Source organism: Suricata suricatta, chromosome 3 (assembly GCF_006229205.1).
Source record: "Suricata suricatta isolate VVHF042 chromosome 3, meerkat_22Aug2017_6uvM2_HiC, whole genome shotgun sequence".
Taxonomy (NCBI): domain Eukaryota; kingdom Metazoa; phylum Chordata; class Mammalia; order Carnivora; family Herpestidae; genus Suricata; species Suricata suricatta.
The window spans coordinates 130,346,074-130,361,279 of NC_043702.1; the positions used below are offsets into that span (position 1 = coordinate 130,346,074).

General features: G+C 37.3%; 1 protein-coding gene across 1 annotated transcript in view; it reads right to left on the reverse strand.

Annotated features, from left to right (window-relative positions):
• Positions 1 to 15,206, reverse strand: part of HMCN1 (hemicentin 1) — a 436,837-nt gene that overhangs the window by 231,963 nt on the left and 189,668 nt on the right. Inside the window, exons 12-14 of the mRNA XM_029935183.1 lie at positions 4,985 to 5,126; positions 3,747 to 3,874; positions 1,465 to 1,578 (exon numbers count right to left, since the gene is read on the reverse strand). Of these exons, the coding sequence (XP_029791043.1) occupies positions 1,465 to 1,578; positions 3,747 to 3,874; positions 4,985 to 5,126 (384 nt within the window). The remainder of the gene's footprint in view (positions 1 to 1,464; positions 1,579 to 3,746; positions 3,875 to 4,984; positions 5,127 to 15,206) is intronic.

Genomic DNA, 15,206 nt, shown 5'->3' on the forward strand with positions numbered 1-15,206 from the left:
CTAATATGGCCTGTCAGTGCTTAATGTCCACATTTTACCTCTGTTGTTTCATAACTTAGACAGAGAAATTGAATATATTTAGTGGGCCCAATGAACTCCAACATCTATGCTTGAGAGAACTAAAAGACAGTCAATTCTAGAATCTTCCATGTGGTCACTGCATGGTTCCCTAACTCCTCCTTACCTTCCAAGCCATTTACGGGACCCAGGCTAACATGAAGATAATTCAGAAAAGTAGCTTCAATTCAGGAAAATAAAAGACATTCTGTGTGACTCTGCTATCTACAGACAGAGAAGTCAGCAGGTCACAATATAACACGCTTTTTTCCCTGGATTTATTTAATTAGATGTAACTTCGACACTGATTATTTATTTCATTTGTAATTCAAAGATTTAAGTATTTTAAATAAGCAAAATTATACTTTTTGTTAACTGAAATAAACCTAATTAAGAAGCAAATCCAGAAACACTTTATCAGAGAAAACATGAAGACAAAATATCATTTAACATAGAAAACCATGAAAATGGCATTACCTCCTAGTTTTTCTGTTTTTGATTTGTATTATTTAAATGTGTTTGTGTCCTACATAAAGCCTTTTTCACCTCATGTTTCCCAAGAGTTTGAACCCGAGGTGAATTCATAATTTTGTGATTATGACATCAACCCGTTGCTATGGGAATGTCTGTGATTTAACAAACAGAATCATAACAATAGTTCTTTGTGCTGTTTAGCATTTTTCATCTGAAGATTAAAAAGTATTTTGCAAACAGCATCTCAATAATCCTAGCAACCTCCCTGTTAGAGTGTTTGCGGGAATTTTTCTTTCTCACAGATTGGAAGAACTGAGACAGAAACAGAAGCGGTACACAGATACCTACTGTCAGCATCTGAGCTTGCATTCCCACTAAGGCAAACAACACATTACTGTGATTTTATTACAGAATCCCAAAGGTGTAATCTTTCTGTAATGAATGTAGGGAGAAAATTTCCATGCTTGATGTAAGCATCACACTGTCTTACAACTACCTGTAAGCTTAATTGTTATGTCTTTTTTTCAGCACTTTATAGAAAGTGTCCCTGGGAATCTAGAAAACTTTCTAATAGTGACAGCCATTATCTCTAAGAAAAGTGAATTGAAATCAGGAAAGCCATTTTAAATGTTAACAGAGAATTCTTGGACAATTTTCTACAGGAAACAATCCTAAACTAACAAAGAGAATGTTCAGCTGGATTAGCAAAGGCGAATTTTTCCTGCTTTGATTTTCACGGTCCTATAATCCACACCAGATGTCAAATTCTGAAATTTAGAGTTCAGAATTTTGAACCATTGTCTCTAGTGAGATCATAAACACATTTTATGAGGCTGCAAAATCACACACCAAAACAAAATTTTAACAAATCATCTTTTTAAAAGAGAAAACAAAAGCAAGTGAACCAGACATGAACACACTTAAGAAATGTACCTTTGAACCATTTAACTCGAGGTGGAGGAATACCAGAGGTTTTACATTCCATAATTGTTGTTTCCCCAAGAGCAACCAAGAGCTCACTCTGAACTACGATCAACTTTGGGGCTTCTGAAAAGAACAACATGCAAATCGTCAACATCTGGCCCAGTGCCACGTGGACCTTGTTTATGATTACACTAAATGAATCAGTTTAGCAAAATCTCCCAGTATTTATGTGCTTTCAATGTTTATAAACAGAAAGAAACTCTTATAATGCAAGTGTACATAAATAGATGTGTGTGATAAAGAGATCATTTATTAAGGCCAAAATTTATATTAGGCAAAAATAATTCTGATAAGAGTCCAAAAAATTAGGAAATTAATTGAAAGGTCTTTATGAAAAAAAAGAGATATATAAGGATAGAAAAATCTTAGAAATGTGAACACATCTTATAGAAATAATAAGTAATACTAAAGGAACAGAGAGAAGAGTAATAGTAACAAAAATATGAGAGCGCTCTGATAAGGCTGATTTGGCTAAATTAAGCCTTGAGGAAAATGCAGGTGAATTTGTTGTAACATTTTCTATGTGATATTAAGGATGTTCATGTTTCACTACCGAGAGAGGGTTGCTGTCTAAGGTTAAAAGTTCTATCTACAAAAAGTAGAGTTGTCATTCTCTTTTTCCCTTTGATGCTAAATACATACATTCTCAAAGTTTCTTTGCCTAATGCTTTAGTTCACTCATACATTTTTCTCTTAACTGGGCATGTTAGGACTTTCTAATTTCAATTGAGGTAGTTTAAAAAAATTGAGTTAACTTCTCAAAGATCATGTTATCCCTCTTCGAGAAAGAAAGCCTTCAGGGATTTCATTCCACAATTCTCCAGTTTGGCTTTCAAAAATCATAAACAGGTACAGAGCTTTCTCTTGTAACTTACTTTCCACAACACTTTCTTACTTATCACAAGGTACAGAGCAACACTGGTAGGCCAAGGCACCCCCTACACTCTCCTATCTTCCTGCTTTTGTAAAGCTGTTTCCCTGTCTGAAATGTCCTTTGCCACAATTCTCCAAATCCTACTTGTTCCTCCAGACTGAGCCTAAGTCCTGTCTCCTTTGAGAAATCTTTACAAATTCCCAGTCAGAATTAATCTTCCTCTCTGCCAGCCTTCCACTATAGTACTAGTCTGTCTGCTTTCTTCTATTCCTTTATGTATAGCCATTCCCATTATGCAGGCTTTCAAGAAGTAAGGACTTCATAACATACATTTTCATTTTATATTCCACAATTTCAGATACTCTGGATGATTAATAAGGTGAGTAAGTGGATCAACTATTTTAGTTTCTTTGTGAATGAACTGAAATCTGTGTCTATGATTCAGAATCTATTTCAACCCCCTTTCTCAAACACACTATTTCTTCTCTAATCTTCCAAACTCACTTGCCATGTGCCTTCCTCATTTCTATCAATAAGACCACTTCTTTCTAGGCTTTCAGGTTCAATATTTACAACACTTTTCCTACCTCCCTCATCTATACACACCAACTATAATTCTTAATTTTTATTGCATCTTTCTTACTCTCCACTGCCAAATTCACTACCTTACTTTGAATGGCAGAGTAGATTACCAGCCATTAATTATTCACAATTACAAACTAACACTGAACATGTAATGTCCTTGTCCTTTATTTGTTTAAGCAAGACCAAATTAAAAGAAATACTCTATTCTGTTACATATTATTAGAGTATATGCTTATATTAAAATATTACTATGGAATATTATATTATTGAATAATTATCATAAAATGCATCCTCAATAAATGCTTCAGCTTGGAGGGGAAAAGCTGAAGATGAAAAGAGAAATAATATCTAGACAGGATAAATGACAGAAATGTTATAAATATATAATTACTATAGAAATATAAAGTTCAGAATATAAGTTAAAAATATAAAATGGAAGTTGAGGTAAACTCGAAAGGATATAGAATTTATTAATACATAAGTAAAATATTGCAAATTACAGACAAACTATAGAAAGATAGACTGTAGACAATCTGGGACTCTACCACAATATGTAAGCGTCCAAGATTTCTACTGACAAATGAAGCTATCCACTCCCTGAACTTTTAAGTTAAATGTTACAATATTTGTTTTAATCAATGTGTGAAATAAATAATAAATTATAAGACTTGTTATAACTCATTCTTAACATTAATTTTCAGAAAAGTACTTTTACATTGCTTGATATGATATGCATCCTATTTTAATTGCCTTCTAAACAGATTATACTTGCCAATGTATCTAAGGGTAGAAGTCTGTTTGTCTGTTCCTGCTGAATTACTTGCCAGGCAACCATAAATCCCTGCATCTTTGGGAACTGCATTTTTGATAAATAAGGTACCTTCCGAGGTCATCCTATACCTATGGACAAAAGAAAATAAAACTGAAAATACCCTAGTAGCAGTATGAAGAAACTTTAGCACCTCCTTAGAAATATCTACAAAATATTTTAGATTTATGTTTTTGATACTGATTGTAAAAATTATTAACGTCATCATTTTATAAGCAGAAATATAGTAGTAGTAGTAGTAGTAGTAGTAGTAGTAGTAGTAGATGCCACATATTCAGTACTTGCTATGTGCCAGGGACTGCTCCAGAAGTTTTACGTTGATTAATGTTTTAAATCTTCATAACAACCCAGTGAGTTAGATACTATTATTATCTCTGTTTTACAGATGAGCAAAGGGAATAACTCGCCCAAAGGCAGTTAGTAAATGGAAGTGGGATTCGCAAACAGGCAATCATACTCTGCAAACTGCTATGCTAAATGATTCTTCAAAATGAAAACCTGAGAGATGCAATGCCTACTGTCACACAGCAAGTCAGTGATGAGTCTAGAAATAGAATCTGGCTCATACTCTCCTCTTCATACAAAACCCAGAGTAATGGAAGCCCAATAGCTGGACACTTCCTTGTTTCTGTTCCCCATGTTCACTACGCTCTTTGAGTATGTAAGGATTCAATGTCTTTAAAAGGCATCCAGCAGATAAAATACATCTCAATTCAGTATGGCAAAAGTGACTAGGAATTACAAAGAATGTCTACACACATTTTAATTAGAGCTACTATTCTGTCCTTTGCCTCTTCTTCTCTCCTATTAAATCCCAGGACCATACTGTTAATAGATCAGTGGAAACTACACATTACTTTACCCCCCCAGAAAGTTTATTTTCCTCATTTAAATTATTAAAGGTAAGCCAACTGTTATGGTGTCATGTTTCCAATGCAAAGTATTGTGAAGCTCTTAGTCCTGACATTAAATTCAAGACTACAGGACATCCAACTCTGTCAAGTCATCATTTATTATTTTAAGGACATTTCCTGGCCCTTTTAGAAAATCAAACGGTGTGGATTTTGGTCAAAGTTCCCTCAACCATAGGGATTTAGTCACATTAGTTTTGCACAACTTTTGATTCATTCTAATTAATATTTCAGTCAGTAAAAACAAAGAACGTGATACAAACCCAGTACCTGTGTGAACCCATGATAAACATATCATTAATGGTCCAGGTGATCTTTGGTTTGGGATAACCTGTTGCAGAACACATGATGGAGACCTCAGATCCTCCTGTGAATGACTGATTCTTGGGCATCACAGTGACTTTGGGTGGTTCTGCAAACAGAAGGAAACATATATAGTGAAATGGCAATTTATCTTGATTTTAGGAGCTTCCTATCTTAGCAGATTTGTGGGCTTCACTACAACTTTATTTTTATTTTACTTGTACCTCTAAGAATTCATTTATAAAAGTTAACAACTAAGTTGTGGTAGGGACTCGGGAGATCATCCCCAGAGCGGACAGGAGTTGCAGGCTCTGCACCCTGGCTCTCTGCAGTCCAGGTTGCACAGGACTGGGGTTCCTGGTCCCATCAGGCTGTGGCCGGAACCCCGGAGCCTGCCTCTGCTCTGCAGATCCAGGTCAGATCCAGAGGGTTTTACTTCTGGCCATTTGTCCTGAGATCTTGCACCTCAGCCCAACCCTGTCAGGCCTACTGCTACTTCCAGATCCCAGAGGCATGAGAGTGGAAGGGACCTTGCCCTCAGGACTTGGGAAGGGTCTTGCTAACTCTCCTCTGGGGGACATTAGGGGCCTGGATCAGAGGCCAGTGACAGGAAGGGCCTGAATGAAAACCATGGGTGTTGCGGGAGCAAGATACAATGATATTTGGCAGCTGGAGCAGGCTGGGAATTGGAAAAGGGTCCCTCTGTCCATTTTCTTGCCAGATCTTGCCTCCCAGCCATTCAGTCCCCCAATCCTGCACTGCCCCATGGCCTTGCTTACTGGGCTGGCCTTGCAGTAACTCCATTCTCCTGGAGTGTCTTGGATATGTGGAAGAAGGGAGTCCTCATGGCCTAGGGGCAGATGTGGTCCATTCTCTTGAGGTGTCTTAGACAGGTAAAAGAAGGTGGTCCTCACTGCCTGGGGACATCAGTCATGGTGAGGCCATTGGTGGGGATGGCTTCTAGCATCTCCACCTTGAATTTTCCTGAGATAAAGAGCCTCCTTTTGGGGTCACAGAAGGAGGAGAAGTGGAGTACACCACAGAAATGATGGGCACCTAGACCTGAGTTGCCTGGTAAAAGGCATATTTCTTGAAAGACTGTCCTTCTGCATGTCCTCAGGGTGGATCCACACTCTGAGGTTCTCCCTGAAAATTGAGCTGGCCGATGTCAGACATCACAGTCCTGGTTTGTCCTGGAGCACTGCCAGTTGATAAAGATTTCCCCGAGACATATGATCAGGCCTATGGGTCCCAGGAAGAGAATGCCTCCTTGGTGATCTATGTGCAACACTTGTGGAGGGCCTCCAAGAGGCCTATCACATTCAGGACACTCTGGTGGTTAAAAATGATGACTCAGAGATGGCCCACTTCCACCTTCTGGTAGCCCTTTGTCTCAAAGTGAAGGCTCTATATGTACTTGAAGAGCTGGAAAAAGTAACTAATGATATTCATGTTCTCCACCATCTGACTGTTCTGGCACAATAGGCAGATGACCCTGGCCATACTGGAGACCATGAGGCAGAGCATGCAGTACAAGGGGGTCTTGGTTTAGAACTTGGCCATGTGACTCAGCTGTATGAGCAGCAGCAGCAGCACGGTGGTCAGCCATGGCAAGAGCTCTCTGATCAGGACTTCACTGGGACCACACACCTGCAGGAGTGCTCTGGTAGACCCAACTGTGCTGGCCTTGAGTCCCCTCCCTGGACTCTGACCCAGGAAGAGCTCTTTAGATGGCCCAATCTGCACAGGGAAGGAACCAAAGGAATTTTAAAGCAGAGGAAGTAAATCCTCTCTGAAAGTAAAATGAATTTGGTGCCAATGTCATGTTTCTGTCCTCCATTGGTTACCAGGCAGCCCCTTCCTACTTTGTTCCTACAAGTTGACCACTGGCTTCTGTCTCCTAAGCTGGAACTTCAGTATATACCTGTTCTCAGGAAAAGTTTCTAGATAGGGCCTTTTGTCTCTTTCCATTTAGTTAACACAGTCTTGGAGCCACAACTTGTCCTGGCTGCTGCTCTTTACTTATTTATTAGATTATAATTTGTTGAGATGAAGACCATCTCTTTCATATTATTCCACTACTTTCTACAGTATTTAATATCCCTTGCATGTTATATGATGACTTGTAAGTCACAGGCACTTAAAACTACTGATGGAATACAGTCCATTCCTAAATTGTAATTTGGCTCTGAGAATTTTCATGTCTGCCACCACTCAAGATCCTACTATATTGATCATTTGTCTCATGCCCATGATTCATAGGACACCACTTAACAGGAAATATCAATTATTCAAAGTTTCCATTGCATACACTCCACTTTTATGGCAGAAAACAGACTTTTGAAAGTAAAATGCTGAATCAGGAAGTTATTGTCAAAAAGGATACAAAAATTCCCTGGGGTAACTGGAATGTTGATATATCTGGTCTAATCAATTCCACATTTTGCATCTATATTACTACAGAATAAGAATTAATCTTCAAAGAAAGTACCATCAAAGAAATAATAATTTTCTTAGTGTAAATATTCCCCACTCAGTAAGATAAATGAAAATAAATTCACTTCCACAGTGTTTGAAATAGAGGTTATAGGTATTAACAAAAATAAATAAATTCAATAACATGTGGTTTTTGCATAGTTATTATGTTCCAGGCTCTGTGCTAACCTGTAAGGAGAAAATGATGAGCCAAACAGACATGGTGCCAACTTTCCATTTAACTGCATTTTTAATATAAATGAGATTGAGAAATTCAATTTGTTAGATCTGTGTATATTTATGATATATCTTTACTACAAGTTAGTCTGCAAATTGTGGCTTATTTTCACTAAGAAAAATTAGTCTGAAAAATCCATTTAAAGGAGATACAAGTGGTAACACTGGACCAGTAGGCTACACAACTGGATAAAACTAATTAGTGCCTAATTGCAAGCAGCTTACAATCACCCTCCTTTTTTTCCTGTTTACATTGTGTTTTTCAAACTATGATTGTCTTTGAAGTTAATGTTTAAAGGGTTTTTCCTGTCTGTGGACTTGGTTGATAGTCTTATTATTCCAGGGATTCTTCTTGGTGAACATAGGGCTACAGAAATGCAGGAGGTCAAGGGCAGACTGGCCATGGCCAGTAAGTTCAAGTTATGACTCCATCTGGAATCCATCAATTCTGAAATGCCAGAGAACTACACATGCAGATAATCTTCAGGGGATGAGAGGGAAAAAGGAACACTTCTTTCTCCTTGGAATTTATTGAATACCCACATTTATTCAGTCCCACCTTCTGAAAGTAAAATGTTTCTTATGCTTAGCTCATGTTGACCTAGGACTGCTGCAAAGATTCAGCAACTCTTGGGATTTTTGTCTAAACATGGTGCCTTCCAATAAAGTCTGACACAATTGGCCTGGCATCTTGCCCAGCAAGAATTCCACTGGTAGGCTCTGTAGTTCAGGTATCAAAGTGAAAATAAATGTGAGTTACTCAAACCAGGATGTAGAGGGCTAAGAGAGGTCATTTCTCAAATAAAGCCTGGATATAGGGTGCTGCTCAGGGTCATGAAATCAGTCTGTGTGCATACAGATGGGATGACATCATCTCACAGAAGGTGAGAAATTTGCCATTGTCCTGAAAGGAATATTTCTGCTGATAATAAGAAAATCAGAAAGGACATTAGCAAATATCAAAGCAAAATTAGATTTCTGCCAAATAACAGTTGAATAAAGATGGCCAGAATGATTCAGCCTTCACTTGATTAAGTTAAGGATGTAGTAGGCCTCACTATAATTATTTCAACTGTCAGAATTTTTAATTTCATAGAAAAAAGCTCCTCTTGTTTTATTTATTTTTAATTTTTTTAATTTTTTATTGATTTTTGAGAGAGACAGACAGCATGAGCAGGGGAGGGTCAGAGAGAGAGGGAGTTACAGAATCTGAAACAAGCTCCAGGCTCTGAGCTAGCCATTAGCATAGAGCCCGAAGCGGGGCTCAAACCCAAGAACTGTAAGATCATGACCTGAGCCGAAGCCAGACGCTTAACAGACTGAGCCACGCAGGCACTCCCCTCTTGTTTTAATAAAGTGGTTTTAATGGAGCAGAACAAGCGTAAAAGCTTTAGTTCAACTCTATCAAAGTCTAGAGTCAAATTTTAGGCTTTGGGGAGAAGTACTCCATTCTTAGTTGTTTTCAATCTCATTTCACCACCACAATAATCAGCACTATCATGACCATCGTCACCATCACCACCATCAACCTCCAACATCATCACCATAAATAATACCTTGCTTTTTATTAGCCAAAACAATGGGAACATGGCACTCCATTAGTATTGTCATTAATCCATTCTTTATATTTTAGACATAACAAAAGCAAAATATGTGAGTTTTTACAATTTCTCACCAATGATTTAAAGAGACACACATAGACTATTATACTAAAAATAAATAATAAATACTGCTTTAAGACTTGGGTGTCTTAGCACATTCTTAATGGCAAGGCTAGCAAAAAAAATTGAAAATAGCTATTGTTCTTCCTGCAAAGGCTGCAGAAGATAAAATTCTGCTTAACTCTTGTAAATCTCCAACGTCATCCTCACACTCTCAACACATATTTCCTGTTGGTGATCAACTGCATCTGATGTGTTGCTGTTAGGCCTCTGGTAGGACATTCTCAAAGAAAAGATCTAGAAGACTTTCTCTTCAAGATGATTTAATTATAATCAATAAATTAATCAGATAGTAGTAAGGCTTTGAAATACCTAAGCAACAATTTTATTTATTTTTTTTCACCTCAGTTTTTCCATTTATTTTTTTTCTGTCCTTGATGGAATATATTAAATAAGCAAACACCCCAGCAAGGAAAACAAGTACGACAATGTAAAAATATTAAAAAAAGAAAACCCTCTCACATGCATAAATGAAAGAACTCACATCTTTTCAAGCTTCGATAGTAAATATTCTGCTACTATATATTAAATACTGCATGGTTTGCCCAAGCTAAGATGAAACCACATCATGAATCAATTAGCATTTTGCATTTTTACCACTGGCATATTTAGAGTACCTGGGCAAATTTCTTTGTGTTTTCCTTCTTATACACAACAAACATTTACTGAGTACCTACAGTTTAAACACTGTATAACCACACAGAACTCACAGAATACTGGATACAAAACCAAATTATGTACAATGAGGGACTAAGTCTCTTTCTGGTAGTCAGTTATTGAAATAGAAAGGTGGGCAAAATTATCGAGTGCCTGTTACTTGCTAGGTATCTAACTCTATGCCTATCATTTATTTTTCACAATAACTCAATGAAGTGTCACAACTATTCTACAGATAAAACAAATAATAAGCCTCAAAATGGTAAAGTAATCCATGGTGTCTGGCGTATGCCTTAGTGAGGATAATAATGCACAGTGTTATTGCAGATTAGTTAAGTTAACATACATAAAACTCCTAGAGCAATTCCTGGTGCAGAGCAGCTACTATGTAATTTTTGCTATGATCAATATTCCATTATACGGTAGTATGACAGAGAATGACCAAATAAGTGATAGAACATTTAAAATAGGGGTGCCTATATGCAATTTGGTCACAACTCTCATACTTGCACATTCTATTTAGATTACACACATCCAACTAATAAATTATACTAAATATATCTTATTTGATTCTTCTGAAATGTAACATGTTCTAGATATTTGAAATTTGTTAAAAATTCCAATAAAAATAGATAAATCTAGTTTTTCCACATTTTACTGATTAGAAAAACCCACGCTAATACCTATGTCACCTGGCACTTGTTAAAAAGGGGTTGTGATGATGTAATGAGCATATGGTTATGATAGTATCAATTTCGTACTGAGTGAAGTAATTCTGGTCATTAGGGTTTAACTTCATCAATCATCTTGAGAAATATTTCCTTTTTTACTGCAGCATTCTCTTTGGTGACGTGAACTAATTAGTGACAGACATCCACCCTTTCCTGACACCACAGAAAACAAATTAATGCTTCTAATTCTCATACAGACATAACATGGCAAAGAAAAGGAAGCCTTGTCTGGTCCTTGCATTTCCATGAGGCAGCATGTGATTATGGAAGAAATGTCAGCTTTCCATGGAATATGCTCAACAATTTAACCAGAATTCCCTTATTCATTGTCAGCTTTAAAAATCCTCCTCATAAATGAGCAGCTAATGAAATCAATAGACTTATTTCTTGTCCCCAGAGAAACAGGAAGATAGCATGTTTTAAACAAATCTTTAGACTCATACCGTGTAATATATACCACACCACTTATTCTAACATTCACTCCTCAGCCTGGTCAGTACAAGCATTTGGAAATACAACAGCCACTGTCACCTTAAAATTGACAAATTTCTTTAGTCTCTTTCAAAAACTTTTGCCAAACGTATTCATATGATATAATTTTTAAATAGGGTAAACAAAACAATACTAAAAAAATCTTTATAAATTTTTCATAAAATAACTATAAGACTTTGTTATAAAAATATGGTTTTAAACGTAAGCAGTGATTTGCTGGCGTGTGCTGCGAGGGGAAAAAATAGTACTTATGTAATGAAATCTAAAATGGTTGATGTGACCCAGATAAGCCATTGGTGTTAACATGGAAACATGGAAGATAAAGTTAGTGACCCGAATCTTCCCTATACTTTGTTACTATTACTTTGAGGTCCACTCAGCAATTAAGGAACACACACCTATTGGGTGCGACTGTGTTTTTCCCTTTGCCCAAGGCTGCTATGGTTGAGCGGGGGAGGGACAGTCAATAAGTAACTCAGTACATGTAATATGACTGGGGGGAAATGATTAACTACACAATTGTGTGTCACAAAAAGAAAGAAAGAGAGAGAGAGAGGGAGGGATGAAGGGAGAGAGGGAGGGATGAAGGGAGAGAGGGAGGGAGGGAGGGAGGGAGGGAGGAAGGAAGGAAGGAAGGAAGGAAGGAAGGAAGGAAGGAAGGAAGGAAGGAAGAAAAAGTTCTACAGAAACCGGACTATTCAGAGAGAACAAAGTTTAGTCGATGGCCATACCACCCTGATCGCACCTGCACCCGATCTCTGATCTCAGAAAGATAAGCAGGGTCATGCCTGGTTAGTACTTTGATGGAAGAAAAAAGGTGGTTTATGAGAGGAAATTCACACCATAGGTAGGATTTAGATAGGAAAGATTAAAGTCAAAATAGCTCTTTGAGCTAGGTCACAGAACCTAAATGAGGATAATGTAATCTGGAGGTAGCTGGGATGCCCCTGGGACTCAAGCAATGGGCGCGGAATTGGGCGAATCATGGAAAGAGGGAAGGCCAGAGACAAAGCAGCAGAAAACAGGAATCCACTGAAAGTAAAATGGACATGGAGCCTGGCAGAGGAAACAGTCAGTGGCCACCAGAAAATCAGTTCTGCAGACTGAAGATGAGACGGGTAATACCTAGCTGTCCTTTCAAGAAATTCGATACCAAGAAAATTCAAAACTCATACAGGCACTACAAACTGTCTGCCTGGTACTTCTCTGAAAGAAAACATTTAGCATCATCAGTAATATTTTATGGCAGAAAATAATTAATCTAGTAGTTTCTCTACTTTTAATTCATAATTAGAGGTGAAGTTTTAAGAACAAGTTCAAATATTTAGTTACCCACGTTAAAGAAACAAGAATAAAAGGAAAGACATGTGAATATCTGATTCATTTAAAGTGAATAGTATCCATATATCGAAAGGAAACATCTTTATTATTTTTCTCCATACACTGTTTTAGGCCTGGAGCCTACTTTAGATTCTGTGTCTCCCTCTCTCTGCCCCTCCCCAACTCTCTCTCTCTCTTAAAAATAAACATAAAAAAATTTAATGTATTATGGAAGAGTCAGTTTGTGGAGGGCTAAGGTTTGTAATTTTATTCTAAGGTAATTAGGAAACCACAAAAAGGTTCTGAATGCATCGACGTTTAAAGCAATACTGAGGGAGGGGTGTCTGAGTGGCTCAGTAGGTTGAGCGTCCAACTTCACTCAGTTCATAATCTCACAGTTCATGGGTTCAAGCACCGTGTCAGGTTCTGTGCTGATGGCTGGGAGGCTGCAGCCTGCTTTGGATTCTGTGTCTCCCTTTCTCTCTGTCCCTCCCCTGTTCATGCTCTGTCTCTTTAGCTCTCAAAAATAAATAAACATTAAAAAAATTTTTAAGCAACCTTAGGAAAAATTCACCGGGTTATACTATGAATTAAAGTGAGGGAACAAAATTTGAAGGAAGTCCAGAAAAAGAGGATTTTAGTAGTGTAGGCTTGTAACATGCAAAGGGGGTGAGGGTGTTACCAGGGGAAATAAGGAAGGGAGTGATTTGAGAGAGAAACAGAGAAAAACTGAACTAACTATGCATAGGGAAAGTGGGAGGCACCTGGACCTGAACATATCATTGTATCTGGGCTAGTTCTATCTGCACTCTAAATTTCACATTCGCTCATTCACACTGATCCCTTTGAGCATTGCCAAGCATCCACTGATTCTAGATCAGCCCACAGAAAATGTGTCCCAATATATCCATAAACAAAAAGCGCACTGGAAATTCAATTTTAAAAATTGATAGGCTGTGTTTGTGTGTCTAGGGGAAGGAGCACACAGAGTGAAAGCGAGACAGAGGAAGGCATGAATCCTTAAAATAGATCCCAAGTGCCTGGACTCCGGGTCCAGTGCTTTCATTACCCCAGGAAGCAATTAGAGTCACAGAATCAGGGAAGAAAGGATTTTTATCTCAGAAACTCTCAGTGTTCAAAAGAAGTAGGGTTATAAAGTTCTAGAAGCTTTCCTAGCCTCCCCCAAAAGGGTATGTGTCCAAAAGTTACCTAGTGGAGCAACCAATTGTCAATTGTTTTTTAAGGCATTAAATTACATTTTGGTAAAAAAAAAAGTATTTTGAGGTTGTCAATTGATCCCTGTGATGGAAGATTCCCAAGCTTCTAAATGTTCCTAGTGATAATTTCATGCAATGAGGAATTAAAACTCTGATGAGAAGATACTCCAGTAGGTTGTTTTTAGTCTTAAGTTTCTTTTTTTCACTTGCGTTCTCACAATAAAATCTAAGTAAATATCCTTATTTTGGAAATAGTTAAAAGCCTACATTCAGCCTAACCACTTAATTCATATTTTTGAGAACATAATAGAACAGATTTACAAATAATCCCCAAATACTTTTTTTTCATTGTGGATAATATGCCGGATGATCTAACATCAAGCAACACTAGATGAAAAATTGTGAAATAACTAGTATTTAATTACTGAATGTAACTTCTATTGAACTGTGAAGACTGTAAAATGTATTTTACAGGTTCTGTGACTCTTCTGAATATCTGTGTTTCCTGTTGAAAAAGCTAACTTCAAAAAAGGTATATAATGACTGTCATTGAGCCTGAGAATTGTAATTAGTAGCTATGTCCTATCCCAACAGATGTGTACCCAGTGATTTAGCTCAATCAGTGTATTTAAAACATACTGACACTGTTTGAAAATGCATTACTTCCGCTTCTGATTAGGGAGGTAACTCCAGCTAGTTCTGGGGGTAACTAACTTTTAAGTATGAAGCTTGCACAATGAGAATAACAGAATTTCACTAAGAATGACTTACAGTAGACAGATGCACTTGTTCATTTAACTTTTCTTTAATTTTCAATGAATAGAAATGTTAATGGAGTACATTTTAACATCTTTTAAGTTTTTCCATGCTTACTAGAAAGTTCCCATAAAAATGGCCAGGGATTCCTTCCAAAGAGTGAGAGCACAGGATAAAAACCAAAAGCCAACCAATCAACCAGATGAAAACAGAGATCAACTGCCTGGACAAAGAGACAGAGGCCACTGAAATCCCAAAGATAATGGAATCAAAGGCATATTTCCAAATGATATCTCATCAATGAAAATACGAAGACCTGGCTACAGCTTTCCAAAATGGCAGCATTATTCCTGAATGGCAATAATTCCAATGAATTATGAGAGTGGTTAGTAAACACGGCAGCTGCAATAAATTTCCTAAGACTTCTGCTCTTGCTACTTCTGCTTTTCTTTTTTCTCTGGAAAATACAACAATTGTGCTATCCAATTCAGTAGCCACTAGCCAAATGTCTATTTAAATTCAAATTTAAATTCTTTAAAACTAGATCAAATTTCAAAACAAGTTCCTTAAGGAGCATCCGCCA